This window comes from Neophocaena asiaeorientalis, unplaced genomic scaffold (genome assembly GCF_003031525.2).
Source record: "Neophocaena asiaeorientalis asiaeorientalis breed wild unplaced genomic scaffold, Neophocaena_asiaeorientalis_V1.1 scaffold45, whole genome shotgun sequence".
Taxonomy (NCBI): domain Eukaryota; kingdom Metazoa; phylum Chordata; class Mammalia; order Artiodactyla; family Phocoenidae; genus Neophocaena; species Neophocaena asiaeorientalis.
Window position 1 is genome coordinate 2,209,093 of NW_020174642.1, and position 15,010 is coordinate 2,224,102.

The 15,010-nt window shown below is 45.2% G+C and overlaps 1 protein-coding gene across 2 annotated transcripts in view; it reads left to right on the forward strand.

Moving 5' to 3' along the window:
* The window catches only part of IFNGR2 (interferon gamma receptor 2), a 36,574-nt gene that overhangs the window by 2,974 nt on the left and 18,590 nt on the right, over nucleotides 1–15,010 (forward strand). For both annotated transcript variants that reach the window (XM_024758139.1, XM_024758140.1), the window contains exon 2: nucleotides 10,531–10,663. In XM_024758139.1, coding sequence (XP_024613907.1) covers nucleotides 10,531–10,663 — 133 coding nt within the window. The remainder of the gene's footprint in view (nucleotides 1–10,530; nucleotides 10,664–15,010) is intronic.

Genomic DNA, 15,010 nt, shown 5'->3' on the forward strand with positions numbered 1-15,010 from the left:
TTTGGGTATTCTTTTTTTTTTTTTTTTTTTTGCCGTACGCGGGCCTCTCACTGCCGTGGTCTCTCCTGTTGCGGAGCACAGGCTTCGGACGCGCAGGCCCAGCGGCCATGGCTCACGGGCCCAGCCGCTCTGCGGCATGTGGGATCTTCCCGGACGGGGGCAGGAACCCGCGTCCCCTGCATCGGCAGGCGGACTCCCAACCACTGCGCCACCAGGGAAGCCCCTGGGCTACTCTTTTAACTCAGACAAGCTGTTAAGTGCTTTCTATGCATGATCTCTCCTAATTTCCTCACCCATATTTTGAAGTGGATAAGAGCCCCATTTTACTCCCTGGGAAACCAAACCATCCTTTATAGGAAGAGACAAATGGTCTAGGTAAATAAGCTGATGTCCAGTATTTACAGTATACAGAGAGCAGCTTCCTGGTTATGGGTGAGGATTCAGGGAATGTCTTTTTGACTTCTCCTCATCTGCAGGGAGGTGAGATCATTGATGTTCATCATAATGACCCATCCATGGGAAGATTCTGAAGGGTGTTCGATTGTCAAGATTAAATGATTAGGGCTTCCCTGGTGGCGCAGTGGTTGAGAGTCCACCTGCCGATGCAGGGGACGCGGGATCGTGCCCCGGTCCGGGAAGATACCACATGCCGCGGAGCGGCTGGGCCCGTGAGTCATGGCCGCTGAGCCTGCGCGTCCGGAGCCTGTGCTCCGCAACGGGAGAGGCCACAGCAGTGAGAGGCCCGCGTAACGCAAAAAAAAAAAAAAAGATTAAATGATTAATTTTGATGTTAGCAGTACTTTATTTTATTATCTGTGTGTGATGTGTGTTTATCAAACTATGCTGTTAAGACCCAGGAGAGACTATTCTTAAAAATGTATAAAATCTCAAACACCTGGATCCAGGGTGGATCGGAGGTGGCCAGTTGGGGCAGGAAGGTGGAACAGAAGGAGCTGTGGTTGTGAGGTACAGAGGACACACTTGGCATCTCCCTAGGTTATCTCTTCTTACCATTAACAGTTAGTGAACCATTGCCCCAAAGACCGTGGAGAAGCAAGTAGAGTGGGGCTTTGTACACGCTACTTAGGACTGTGAGCTTTTATCCTGTAGGAGCTGGGGTGTCATTAAAGGCCTGGTGTCCACCTCCAGGGACTGTATTAGTTTCCTGTTGTTGCTGGAACGAATGACTACCAACTTGGCACCTCAAACATGTTCGCCGCCTAACTAATTGGCCATCAGGCGATTTTGCTGTGAAAGATAAAATAACTGGTTGATAGTTTGGTTTCAAGCGGTTGAAATGTGTCAGCATTTCTTCCAGTTAGTGAAGTTACTGATGACTATATCGAGCTGACCGATGATGATGATTTTGTTTCTGATTTTGAAACACACTACCTTGGAAGAGAAAGAGACCAACGGCCTTAAAGGTGCAGCGTTGAACCAACGCTTCCCATAGAACTAAACGTTTCTCAAGGGACACGTGACAATATGCCAAGACCACACAATAGTGTAGAGGCTCTCACAACGCAGTACAAAGCTCAGTTACAAACATGCATCCCAGTGTTCAGAAACTGACACCTCGCTTACTGAAATACGAAATCTTAGTGAAAAAGAGAAAGCATGAAACAAGTCAATAAGCAAAAAACAAAACAAAACAAAACAACATATAATATGATGAACGAAAGACTTTGAAGACAGGGGCTTTGTAAAGCCCACAAAATAAAATCAGTTGTTTGTGCAGTATTGCCATGCATCTACACACATTTTCAGTGGATTCAAATATTTTGTATTTTGCAATAAAGTCTTCTAAGTTTTGTTATCACTTTTCATGTTTCATTATGTCTTATGCACTGTCTCTCTTTTATTTTTCATTATTTTACTTTTTAGAGCTAAATCGCCTTATGGCAAATTAGTTATTTGGCAAAAATGTTTGCAGTGAAAATGCTGTGGCAAAAATGTCTACGGCAACGAAGCTTATGTGAAGATGCCTAGAACCAAATTTAGTGTCTTACAGTTCAGGAGGTCAGCAGTCAGATGCAGCTTTCACTGGGCTAAAATCAAGGTGTTGTAGCGATGTGCTCCTTTCTGAGGGTTCTAGGGGAAGAATCACTTGCTTGCCTTTTCCAGCTTCTAGACAAACATCCTTGTGGTGACATCGGGTCCACCCAAATACTCCAGGATAATCTGTTTTTAGATCTTCTGATTAGGACCCTAAATTTCTTTTTTTTTTTTAATTTTTTTAACATCTTTATTGGAGTATAATTGCTTTACAATGGTGCCTTAGTTTCTGCTTTATAACAAAGTGAATCAGCCATACATATACATACATCCCCATATCTCCTCCCTCTTGCGTCTCCCTCCCTCCCACCCTCCCTATCCCACCCCTCTAGGTGGTCACAAAGCACCCAGCTGATCTCCCTGTGCTATGCGGCTGCTTGCCACTACCTATCTTTTTTACATTTGGTAGTGTATATATGTCCATGCCACTCTCTCACTTCGTCCCAGCTTACCCTTCCCCCTACCCATGTCCTCAAGTCCATTCTCTACATCTGCGTCTTTATTCCTGTCCCGCCCATAGGTTCTTCAGAAACATTTTTTTTTTTAGATTCCGTATATATATGTTAGCATACAGTATTTGTTTTTCTCTTTCTGACTTCCTTCACTCTGTGTGACAGTCTCTAGGTCCGTCCACCTCACTACAAATAACTCAGTTTCGTTTCTTTTTATGGATGAGTAATATTGCATTGTATATATGTGCCACATCTTCTTTATCCATTCATCTGTCGATGGACACTTAGGTTGCTCCCATGTCCTGGCTATTGTAAATAGAGCTGCAGTGAACATTGTGGTACATGACTGTTTTTGAATTATGGTTTTCTCAGGGCATATGCCCAGTAGTGGGATTGCTGGGTCATATGGTAGTTCTATTTTTAGTTTTTCTGAGGAACCTCCATGCTGTTCTCCATAGTGGCTGTATCAGTTTACATTCCCACCAGCAGTGCAAGAGGGTTCCCTTTTCTCCACACGCTCTCCAGCATTTATTGTTTGTAGATTTTTTGATGATGGCCATTCTGACCGGTGTGAGATGATACCTCATTGTAGTTTTGATTTGTATTTCTCTAATGAGTAGTGATGTTGAGCATCCTTTCATGTGTTTGTTGGCAGTCTGTATATCTTCTTTGGAGAAATGTCTGTTTAGGTCTTCTGCCCATTTTTGGACTGGGTTGTTTGTTTGGGGTTTTTTTAAAACTAAATTTATTTATTTTACTTATTTTTTAGCTGTGCTGGGTCTTCGTTGCTTCATGTGGGCTTTCTCTAGTTGCGGTGAGCAGGGGCTACTCTTTGTTGCAGTGTGCAGGCTTCTCATTGCGGTGGCTTCTCTTGTTGCAGAGCACAGGCTCTAGGCAGACGGGCTTCAGTAGTTGTGGCACGCAGGCTCTATAGAGCAGGCTCGGTAATTGTGGCACACGGGCTTAGTTGCTCCGCGGCATGTGGGATCTTCCCAGACCAGGGCTCAAACCCATGTCCCCTGCATTGGCAGGCAGATTCTTAAGCACTGTGCCACCAAGGAAGGCCCGGTTGTTTGATATTGAGCTGCATGAGCTGCTTGTATATTTTGGAGGTTAATCCTTTGTCAGTTGCTTCATTTGAAAATATTTTCTCCCATTCTGAAGGTTGTCTTTTTGTCTTGTTTATGGTTTCCTTTGCTGTGCAAAAGCTTTTAAGTTTCATTAGGTCCCATTTGTTTATTTTTGTTTTTATTTCCATTTCTCTAGGAGGCAGGTCAAAAAGGATCTTGCTGTGATTTATGTAATAGAGTGTTCTGCCTATGTTTTCCTCTAAGAGTTTTATAGTGTCTGGCCTTACATTTAGGTCTTTAATCCATTTGGAGTTTATTCTTGTGAATGGCATTAGGGAGTGTTCTAATTTCATTCTTTTACATGAAGCTGTCCAGTTATCCCAGACCCACTTATTGAAGAGACTGTCTTACATCTATGTTCATTAGTGATATTGGCCTGTAGTTTTCTTTTTTTGTGGCATCTTTGTCTGGTTTGGATATCAGGGTGATGGTGACCTTGTAGAATAAGTTTGGGAGTATTTCCTCCCTCTGCTGTATTTTGGAAGAGTTTGAGAAGGATAGGTGTTAGCTCTTCTCTAAATGTTTGATAGAATTTGCTTGTGAAGCCATCTGGTCCTATACTGTCAATTTCCCCTTTTATGGCTGTTAGCATTTGCCTTATGTACTGAGGTGCTCCTATGTTGGGTGCATAAATATTTACAATTGTTATATTTTCCTCTTGGATTGATCCCTTGATCGTTATGTAGTGTCCTTCTTTGTCTCTTGTATTAGTCTTTATTTTAAAGTCTATTTTGTCTGGTATGAGTATTGCTACTCCAGCTTTCTTTTGATTTCCATTTGCATGGAATATCTTTTTCCATCCCCTCACTTTCAGTCTGTATGTGTCCCTAGGTCTGAAGTGAGTCTCTTGTAGACAGCATCTGTATGGGTCTTGTTTCTGTATCCATCAGCCAGTCTATGTCTTTTGGTGGGAGCATTTAATCCATTTACATTTAAGGTAGTTATTGATATGAATGTTCCTATTACCATTTTCTTAATTCTTTTGGGCTTGTTATTGTAAGTGTTTTCCTTCTCTTGTGTTTCCTGCCTAGAGAAGTTTCTTTAGCATTTGTTGTAGAGCTGGTTTGGTGGTGCTGAATTCTCTTTGCTTTTGCTTGTCTGTAAAGATTTTAATTTCTCTATTGAATCTGAATGAGATCCTTGCTGTGTAGAGTAATCTTGGTTGTAGGTTTTTCCCTTTCATCATTTTAAATATGTCCTGTCACTCCCTTCTGGCTTGCAGAGTTTCTGCTGAAAGATCAGCTATTAACCTTATGGGGATTCCCTTGTATGTTAATTGTTGCTTTTCCCTTGCTGCTTTTAATCTTTTTTCTTTGAATTTAATTTTTGATAATTGTATTAATATGTGTCTTGGTGTGTTTCTCCTTGGATTTATCCTGTATGGGACTCTGCATTTCCTGGACTTTATTGACTATTTCCTTACCCATCTTAGGGAAGTTTTCAACTATAATCTCTTCAAATATTTTCTCAGTCCCTTTTTTTTCTCTTCTTCTTCTGGGACCCCTGTAATTCGAATGTTGGTGCGTTTAATGTTGTCCCAGTGGTCTCTGAGATTGTCCTCAACTCTTTTCATTCTTTTTTCTGCCCTGTGGTAGTCATTTCCAGTATTTTATCTTCCAGGTCACTTATCCGTTTTTCTGCCTCAGTTATTCTGCTATTAATTCCTTCTAGAGAATTTTTAATTTCATTGATTGTGTTGTTCATCATTGTTTGTTTGCTCTTTAGTTCTTCTAGGTCCTTGTTAAATGGTTTTTGTATTTTCTCCATTCTATTTCCAAGATTTTGGATCATCTTTAATATCATTACTGTGAATTCTTTTTCAGGTAGACAGCCTATTTCCTCTTCATTTGTTAGGTCTGGTGGGTTTTTCCCTTGCTTCTTCATCTGCTGTGTATTTCTCTGTCTTGTCATTTTGCCTAACTTACTGTGTTTGGGGTCTCCTTTTCGCAGGCTGCAGGTTCGTAGTTCCTGTTGTTTTTGGTGTCTGTCCCCAGTGGCTAAGGTTGGTTCAGTGGGTTGTGTAGGCTTCCTGGTGGAGGCGAGTGGTACCTATGTTTTGTTGGATGTGGCTGGATCTTGTCTTTCTGGTGGGCAGGACCGCGTCTGGTGGTGTGTTTTGGGGTGCCTGTGATCCTATTATGATTTTAGGCAGCCTGTCTGCTAATGGGTGGGGTTGTGTGCCTGTCTTGCTAGTTGTTTGGCATGGGGTGCCCAGCACTGTAGCTTGCTGGTCGTTGAGTGGAGCTGGGTCTTAGCGTTGAGATGGAGATCTCTGGGAGAGCTTTCGCTGTTTGATATTACGTGGAGCTGGGAGGTCTCTGGTGAACCAGTGTCCTGAGCTTGGCTCTCCCACCTCAGAGGCTCAGGCCTGACACATGGCCAAGCACCAAGACCCTGTCAGCCACACGGCTGTGCACGCCCCGTGTCCTCCTCAGAACCCTAAGTTTCATCCCCTCCCAAAGATATCTGTGTCCTGTGAATACATTAGGACACAGACATCTTTGGGAGGGGCCACTGTTCTGCCTACAGCAGGGTCAGACCATTGAATACAGTGATCTGCATGGGGCTGGGCCCCCTGTTGGTGATCACTGAAGGCAGGGTCTGGGTATCGGGTTGCGGCTCGCCACCTGCAGAAGCAGCCATCCATCAGATCACCCTGAAATGGGCACATTTAAAAAATCACACTTAGGCAGCAGTGTCTGGTTTGCCTTTCATTCGTGGTCCTGCATTTGCCCCTCACTCCATCTCTGGGAGAGATGGTATCATTTCATTATTCATGGGAAAACTGAGGCTCAGGTGGGGTCGTGGTAGGATCCCATGTCTCTAGGTGGCAGGATCAGGATTCCAGCCAAAGCCCTTTGTCCAGAAATTCTCTTCCCTTCCCACAGAGCCTTTGTCAACACTGTTGACAGAAGGTGCTATGGCCCTAAATATATTGACCCTTTAGAGCCATCCAGATAAGTCCATGGTCCAGAGTTGTACCCACTCCCTGCCTCAGCCACTGAGACCAGAGAAAAGGCAGGACTTACACATAAAGCAAGGAAGAGAAAGACTGAGATTAGCGTGGGTTTCGGGTGGACAAATGCAACACTGAGGACACAGAAACTGGCTACATAATCCCTGAAGCAACTCAGGCCGCTGGGCTACAAGCCACTCGCTCCCCAGATCCTGCGTGCCTGGTCCTCCAGGCACTGGGGATGAAACAGCCCCCAAGTGTGGCAACACCCAGCCCTCCTGGAGCTCGCTGCTCTAGCGTTGCGTTGCGGGAGACTGTCAGGGAGCTGCTAGCAAGGAGGAGAGGAAACGATCATGTGGTGCTCGCACTGTTCTCAGCACCGCATGTGAAATTAACCCACTCGTTCCTCATAATAACCCTTTGAAGTCTGCACTGTTTTCTTTCCATTTCGCAGGGGAGGCAACCGGGCACAGAGAGGGAAACAGCTTGCTCAAGGTCCCGCAAAGAGCGCGTGGCTTTGAACCCAGGCAGTCAAGTTCTGGAATCCATGCCTCTCACCACCGGGGTGTAAACAAAGGACGCAGGTGGTGGGAAAGCTAGGAGAAAAGGAAAGCAGGGATCGGGAGTCCCCTGCCCTGGGCTTCGTAGGCAGGAAGCTGCTCTGATAAGGTGGCATCTGAGCAGAGACCTGAAGGGAGCAGGGGAGACAGCCTGGCACAGGGGGAGAGAAGGCTCCAGAGAAGGGCAGCAGCAAGGACAAGGCGAGGTGGGAGGGTTCCCGGCGCTTCCCAGGAACAAGGAGGAGGCCACGGGAGGCCGTTGAGGGACGGGCCTCCTGAGAGGCGTGCAGGGCCGGGGCTGAAGCTGTTGGTGTTAATGAGTGGGCGGCCTCTGGTACTTCACTGTGAAATCTACAGCCGTAAGACTCATTTTCTTCTCTGAATGTGGTGAGACAGGGGAGTCCAAGAAACTCAAATACGAGAGCAAAACTGCAGGTCCTCTCTCCACACCTCAGTAAAATGAAAGTTGAAGAAAGTGGAAGACTCACCTGGAGACCCCAGCTTTTCCAGAAGGCTTTCTTCTGGTCCACGTGCCAGTTGGGGTGGAAGACTTCGCTGGTCCCCTGTCGCTCCCTTTCTCAGCTGAATGTTTAGACGGGGGAGAGGGTGCCAGGAGAAGGGCGGAGGGAGGGGGAACGCCTCTGGCCCCTCCCCAGAGATGGGGAGATGGGGAGGAGCCCTGGGGCAGGCCGAACAAGGGTCCCCAAAGGTGTCCACATCCTCATCCCCGGAACCTGTGACCACGTTATCTTACATGGCAAAAGGGATTTGGCAGACGTGATTAAATTAGGGGTCCTGAGCTGGGGAGATTATCCTGGATTGTCGGGCTCTGTGGGCCCAGTGCAATCACAAGGGTCCTTGGAAGATGGGAGAGGGAGGCAAGAGAATCAGAACCAAAGAGACGGCAGCACAAGAAGGACTCAGCCCAGCATTGCCGGAGGCAGAGGCCATGAGCCAAAGAATGTGAGCAGCTTCTAGGCAAGGAAAAAGGCAAGCTTCCAGAAGGAACAGAGCCCTGCTGACACCTTGACATGGGCCCAGTGAGACCTACTGCAAACTTCTGACCTCCAGAGCTGAAAGAGCATAAATCTGGGTTGTTTTAAGACACTACATTTGGGGTCATTTCTTTCAACATCAATAGGAAACTGGGGACTTCCCTGGTGGTGCAGTGGTTAAGAATCCACCTGCCAGTGCAGGGGACACGGGTTCGAGCCCTGGACCAGGAAGATCCCACATGCCACGGAGCAACTAAGCCCTTGCGCCACAACTACCAAGCCTGCACTCTAGACCCCGTGAGCCACAACTACTGAAGCCCGCACACGTAGAGCCCGTGCTCTGCAACAAGAGAAGCCACCGCAATGAGAAGCCCACGCACTACAACAAAGAGTAGCCCCAGCTCGCCACAACTAGAGAAAGCCCGCATGCAATGAAAGTCCAATACAGCCAAAAATTAATTAATTAATTTTTTAAAACTAGGAAACTAATATAGACAGTAGAAGGTCTCCGGGATGCTCTGATGAGTGCCCAGCCCCAACCAAGCTCTCACCCCTGAGACCCTGCACATCCCTCCCTGGAAGGAGAACTTCATTTCTCAGCTCAGCTTTGGCATCCACTGGGCTATAGCAGCCACAGTGAGTGGGATGGGCCTGATCAGGAGACCAGCCTCCCGCCATGCTGCGCCTTTGGCCCAGCTTCCATGAGGCCTGGTATGAGTGGGCAGCAGTGCTGGTGAGCTGCTTGAATTAAGATCTAGAATGGAGGTCAGCCCAAGGTCATAGCTGTGAAGACAGTGGACATTCTGTAAGTAAACAAGTGGCCACAGACTCTAGGTAATGTACCTTTCAGAAGAAAGCAGCGGGCCAGGCTATCAGCTGATCTGGGCATCCTTCTTTAAGATTGGATGCATTTACTGAAATTGTGTGGTTTGAGTTTCCTGCTTTGAATTCTGGAACGGCATGTTTTTCAAACTTTACTTTCCGCCTCTGGGTGTTTCTCATTAATGTTTTTTTTTTGTTTTTTTTTTTTTGTCTGCTGCGTCGGGTCTTTGTTGCTGTGCGCGGGCTTTCTCTAGTTGCAGCAAGCGGGGGCTACTCTTTGTTGCACAGGCTTCTCATTGCGGCGGCTTCTCTTGTTGCGGAGCACGGGCTCTAGGCATGCAGGCTTCAGTAGTTGCAGCACACAGGCCCTACAGCTCACGGGCTTCAGTAGTTGTGGCGTACAGGCTTAGTTGCTCTGTGGCATACGGGATCCTCCCGGACCAGGGATCAAACCCATGTCCCCTGCGTTGGCAGGCAGATACTTTACCACTGCGCCACCAGGGCAGTCCCCATTAATCTTTAAATCTCAGAGAAAGTCTATCATTACGGTCTGTTTTCTTACTAGAGCAAAGGCTCCCGTGAGGGCAGCCTCTAGCCCAATCCTGTAAAGCACCTGCTTGGAGTTGTGTCTCCCAGGTCACCCCGAAAAGGGGGATTTAGATCTTGGTGGCAGTTCCCTGGGGAATGTGTTATTCTATCGTTTGTAGTTCTCAGACTTCAGTGTGCATGAGAATCAGCTGGGGAGCTTGTTGAAAATGCAGAATTCCTGGTCTGGGGCGGAGCCTGGGAATCTGCATTTTAACTTCAGTGCTTGTGATGCTGGGGGGGTCTTTGAGAAACACAGTGACTCTGATGAAGCCCAGAAGACAAGTCCTCACCCTCCCAGGTGTCTGTGGGCTTTGCACGCCTGGTTTGGGGTATGTTTCTGTGTGTGTGTTTGTGTGTGTGCGTGCACCCATGTTTGTGGACGTTTACCAAACACTCCTTTGGTATAAGTCTGGGTCTAATGCATGTCAAGTGGTCATCAAGTTAATTTTCTCCACAGCCTTCTGCAGTCTACTGTTACTTATTCCTTACTCCTGACGAAGAAACAGAAGCCCGGGCTGTTAAGTTACCCACACTTACTAAACGTAAAACAGGCATTCTGGTTCAGCCAGACCCCATACCCAGGACCCATTCATAAGGACTGGAACCTGCAAGTGGAAAGGCATCCCCAAGCCCCCCTTTTTCCCACGGTCTGTGTCAGTGGTGCCGTCTTTAGTCAAAGGCTAAAGGAGTAGGGGAGAACGGGTAATACCAAAAACCGAGGCGTAATGGGAGGGAAATCCAGAAGAGGGGATATATGTATATGTATGGCTGATTCATTTTGCTGTTCAGTAGAAACTAACACAGCATTGTAAAGCAACTATACTCCAATAGCAATTAGTTAAAAAAAAAACCAAGGCATAGGAATGGTCTGGTAGAGTGCATTGGAATATTTTTGTAATCGATTTTTCTCCTCTTGACCCTCCCTTTCTCTCCCTCCTCTCCCCCCTTCTCTTATTCTCTGTCCCTGTCAAGACACCCCCTTCCAGCTGCCTGCTCCTCGAAACCTGAAGGTTCACCTGTACAACGCCCAGCAGGCTCTGAGCTGGGAGCCCGTGTCCCTGAACAATGACACAAGGCCGGTGGTCTACCAGGTGCAGTATAAATAGTAAGCGACATTTCTGTTGGCATTCTTACTGGGAGCTGGGGTTGGGAGGTTGTTACGGAACCTGAGGCCAGCTGCCTGTTCTTGCCTCTTGGCAGGATTGTAAGCAAATCCATGGGAAGCAGATAGTTCTCTTGTACTTTTTACATCTCCAAGGACAGAGATTTCACAACACCCCATGCATCTGAAGGCTGAAAGGACCCTGGCCATCAGAGAACTCAGCGGTCTAACCACATGAGTGCTTAGTTTGGTGAAAGCGGATTCCTCAGTTTCAAGAGAAGATGCATAAAAAGCCTTCCTGTCTTGAAAGGGCAAGAGGCATCTTTTGGTCTTCATCTCTTTCAAGTGTCAAAATCTGGTTTATTTAGGCTTGTGGGCCAAATTTGGTCTACTAATGAAGTTATTCATCTAATGAACTATTAATTCTCAGTTTCTAAGCTGGTGTTCCATTTTGCATTTTTTTCCAGCCCCTCATTCTGTCTCTCACCTACTTTTCAAGCTTTTTTACAGTTTGCCATCACTTGATTTGCAGTATAGACACACAGGGGAAGAAGAAAGGCAAAATCCAAGTCCTTGTTTACCTTGTTAAATGAATTAAGTGGAGACTAAGTTAAAATTATTGTGGGAATTCCCTTGCGGTCCAGTGGTTAGGACTCCACTCTTCCAATACACAGGGCGTGAGTTCAATCCCTGGTCGGGGAACAAAGATCCTGCATGCCACACGGTGCACACACACACAAAAAATTATCGGCTAAGTCACTTTTAGATTACTAAATAAGCAAAATTTTAAAAAATAGGAATGCTAGGGGCTTCCCTGGTGGCGCAGTGCTTGAGAGTCCGCCTGCCGATGCAGGGGCCACAGGTTCGTGCCCCGGTCCGGGAAGATCCCACATGCCGCGGAGCGGCTGGGCCCGTGAGCCGGGGCCGCTGAGCCTGCGCGTCCGGAGCCTGTGCTCCGCAACGGGAGAGGCCACGACGGTGAGAGGCCCGCGTACCGCAAAAAAAAAAAAAAAAAAAAAAAAAAAAAAAAAAAGGAATGCTCAGTGCTTTTGAGAATGTAGCTGGTGGATACAGTGCTGGATCAGGATCAGTTATGAGCACAGCCCCCTTAGAAAATAATTCTACTCTTCACTTACAATCGTAGGGATGTCCATGTTACTTTTATCCTAGGCAGACAATACGACCCCCCCATCAGGAAAAAAAACAAACTTATATTCATGAAGATATACTGATACATTGAAGTGTCTATTCATGTCCATTAGCCGGAAGGTGGCAAACTGTGTCAAGTTTTAACTTATGGATGAACCCTTAGGTGACCAGTAAAAAGGGTAGTTATGTGTCACATGACAGCAGGTGCAACTGTATGCGACATGGAATGAGTCTGTGGTCAAGAGCAGGCAGGCAATGTAGAAAAATTACAGATGGTTAATTTGTTAGAGGAGTAGTTTCCAGATGACTTCGTTTTCATCGTGAACTGTCCATTGTAACAATACTTGCTTAACAAAAATAAATTCTGAACTGGGATTTGAGTACTATCTCTGGATCGCATTTATCTATTTCTTAAGTAATTATAAATTACAAACATGATCATCTGTAATAAAAGGACCAGTCCATGAGGACCGGCTACATAATTTGCGGGGCCTGGTGCAAAATGAAAACGTAGGGCCCCTTGTGCAAAAACTATTGGGAATTTCAGGGTGGTAAAGCAGAGCTTCAAACCAGGTGCCGTCCTAGGAGTACAGCTTTGTGCCACTGCGCAGGTCACATGCCCGTGAAGCTGGTCCTGCTCGGCATTGAGTAAACATGGTATCCTAGAGCCACACAAGAAGATTTCAGTAAGGGGAAGTTACAGCTGATCTGTTGACTAGCATTCCTTAGCCTTGACTGGGGAAGTACATTTGTGGGTTGACAGAGCACCTCTAAATATTAGAAGTATTTGTTAAAGCCTTTGACAGTTTCACATCACAGACCAACCTGTTTCACTGTGTTTTCTATTCGGAAAGCATTTTGTAGATATTTTATCAGGTTAGAGGTTGGTTTGGGATGTGATGTGTTGAATGTGAATGTCCCTATTTGTAAAAGCTGAGGGGGTCACTGAAAACTCAAACAGAAGCTAATTTTGTTTTCTTTTCCAATTACAGATTTGATCTTGGAAGAGGGCCTTTGCTTTTTTCGTTGGTTTGTTTCTAGGTACTTTCACATGTTTAGGACATTTTAGTTACATTAAATAATTTAATTTTGAGGCTCCTGGGACTTAAAAGTTTCCATTCTGTTTCTCTCCAGTAAAACATCACTATAATTATAAATAAACGTGCCTCTGTTTTTTGACAGTCACAGTAGCAAAGGCAAAATTACATAGAGCACTTTGTGGGCAAATTTTAAGTTTAAATCAGAAGTTGCAGATCATGTGGCCTAAAGTCTGTGTTTGGTCACAGTGTTTAATTTTTTTTTTCCAATTAGTGCCAACATTTAAACATCTGGAGATTTCACTTAAAAAAAAAAGAACCGAATTTCTGTTTTTTTCTTGAAAATAAAAACAGGCAGACAGCAGGGCCCTTTCTAGGTCACACCCCACTTGCCCAGTCTTCCCAATGCATTTTTTAAATGTCATTGTTTTATAATTTTAATAGCAATACATTTTCTTTATAGAAAATGTGGAAAATCCAGAAAAGTAAAAAGAATAAAATTAAAACAACCTGCTGTCCAAGAAAAATCACTATTCTCATTTTCGTGTATTTCTCTCTAGACATTTTTTTCTAAATACATGCAGTTGTTTGCAAATGTGCCAGCATGTGTGTAAGACTGAAACAAAACTGGGGTTATGCTTCTGGGTCCTGTTTCCTTTTTTTCTTTCCTTTTAACTTAATGTAGTTAAGCATGTAGCCACTTTTTTCATACAGTTATTTCTGTGTGGACATTTTTATTCTATGTTCTGTTATATGATGTATCACTCAGGATTTTTTAAACTTTTCCTCACTCACGAGTGGTATAAATAGTTGACAGTTTGTGACTGTTATAAGTAATGTCCTCAAACATAAACGTGTCGGATTGTTTTCTTACATTTCTGGACGATGACTTGCTGGGTTCAAAGGGAAAAAACTTCATCATTTTTGGAAGTGATGTAACAGAGGCTGGACAGTGAAATCATTGGTTGCCCAGGTGTTTAACAGACATTTAGATGGTGGTTACTAGGCACCAGGCCCTGATCCAGGCACTTTCCTGGTGTCCACTGTTTCAACTGTCAGGACAACCCTGAGAGTCAGATGCTATAGTTCATCCCATCTTATAGATAAGAAGAGTGAGGAACAGAGAAGTGAGGTAACTGGGATTTGAACCCAGGTAATCTGGCCCCAGAGTCCACGTGTTTAATCATTATGCTGTTCTCCCTCTCATGATGAGGTTGCTTTCAAAATTAGGTAAAAGGGACAGAGGCCATCCACATGAGTACATTGCCAGGAGCCAGGGCTACTTGCTGGGTAAGGCTCAGACTGGCTGATTCAACATAAGCCTGGGCAAGAGGGTGGGAGTCCAGACCAGACATGGGGCAGTGCCATGCTCGTGAGGCTGTGTCCATTTCATTATCCATTTAAATGGGGCCCACAGCACCTTATTTTTACCCTTTGCAATTAGATGGGGAGGCCACCTTCCAGAACTCCACTTCCCCCCACCCCCGCAAACTGCTGACCTTCATGTGTCAGCTCTCATTTAAATTTGGATGGCTTGTGCCCTTTTAAACACCTTTTTTGAGAAACACTTTTAAAAAGTAGTTCTGAAATTCAACGGATTTCTGTGTATTGATTTTGTAACCTGCAACTTTACCAAATTCAATGATGAGCTCTAGTAGTTTTCTGGTAGCGTCTTTAGGATTTTCTATGTATAGTATCATGTCATCTGCAAACAGTGACAGTTTTAACTTCTTTTCGAATTTGGATTCCTTTTATTTCTTTTTCTTCCCTGATTGGCTAGGACTTCCAAAACGATGTTGAATAAAAGTGGCGAGAGTGGACCTGCTTGCCTTGTTCCTGACCTTAGAGGAAATGCTTTCAGCTTTTCACCCTTGAGTCTGATGTTGGCTGTGGGTTTGTCGTATGTGGCCTTTATGATGTTGAGGCAGGTTCCCTCTATGCCCACTTTCTGGAGAGTTTTTATCATAAATGGGTGTTGAATTTTCTCAAAAGCTTTTTCTACATCTATTGAAATGATCATGTGGTTTTTATTGTTCAATTTGTTGATATGGTGGATCACACTGATTGATTTGCGCATATTGAAGAACCCTTGCATCCCTGGGATAAATCCGAAAGGGGCAAGCTTGGAGGTGAGGGGAGGAGATGGAACATGGGTGGTCAGTTC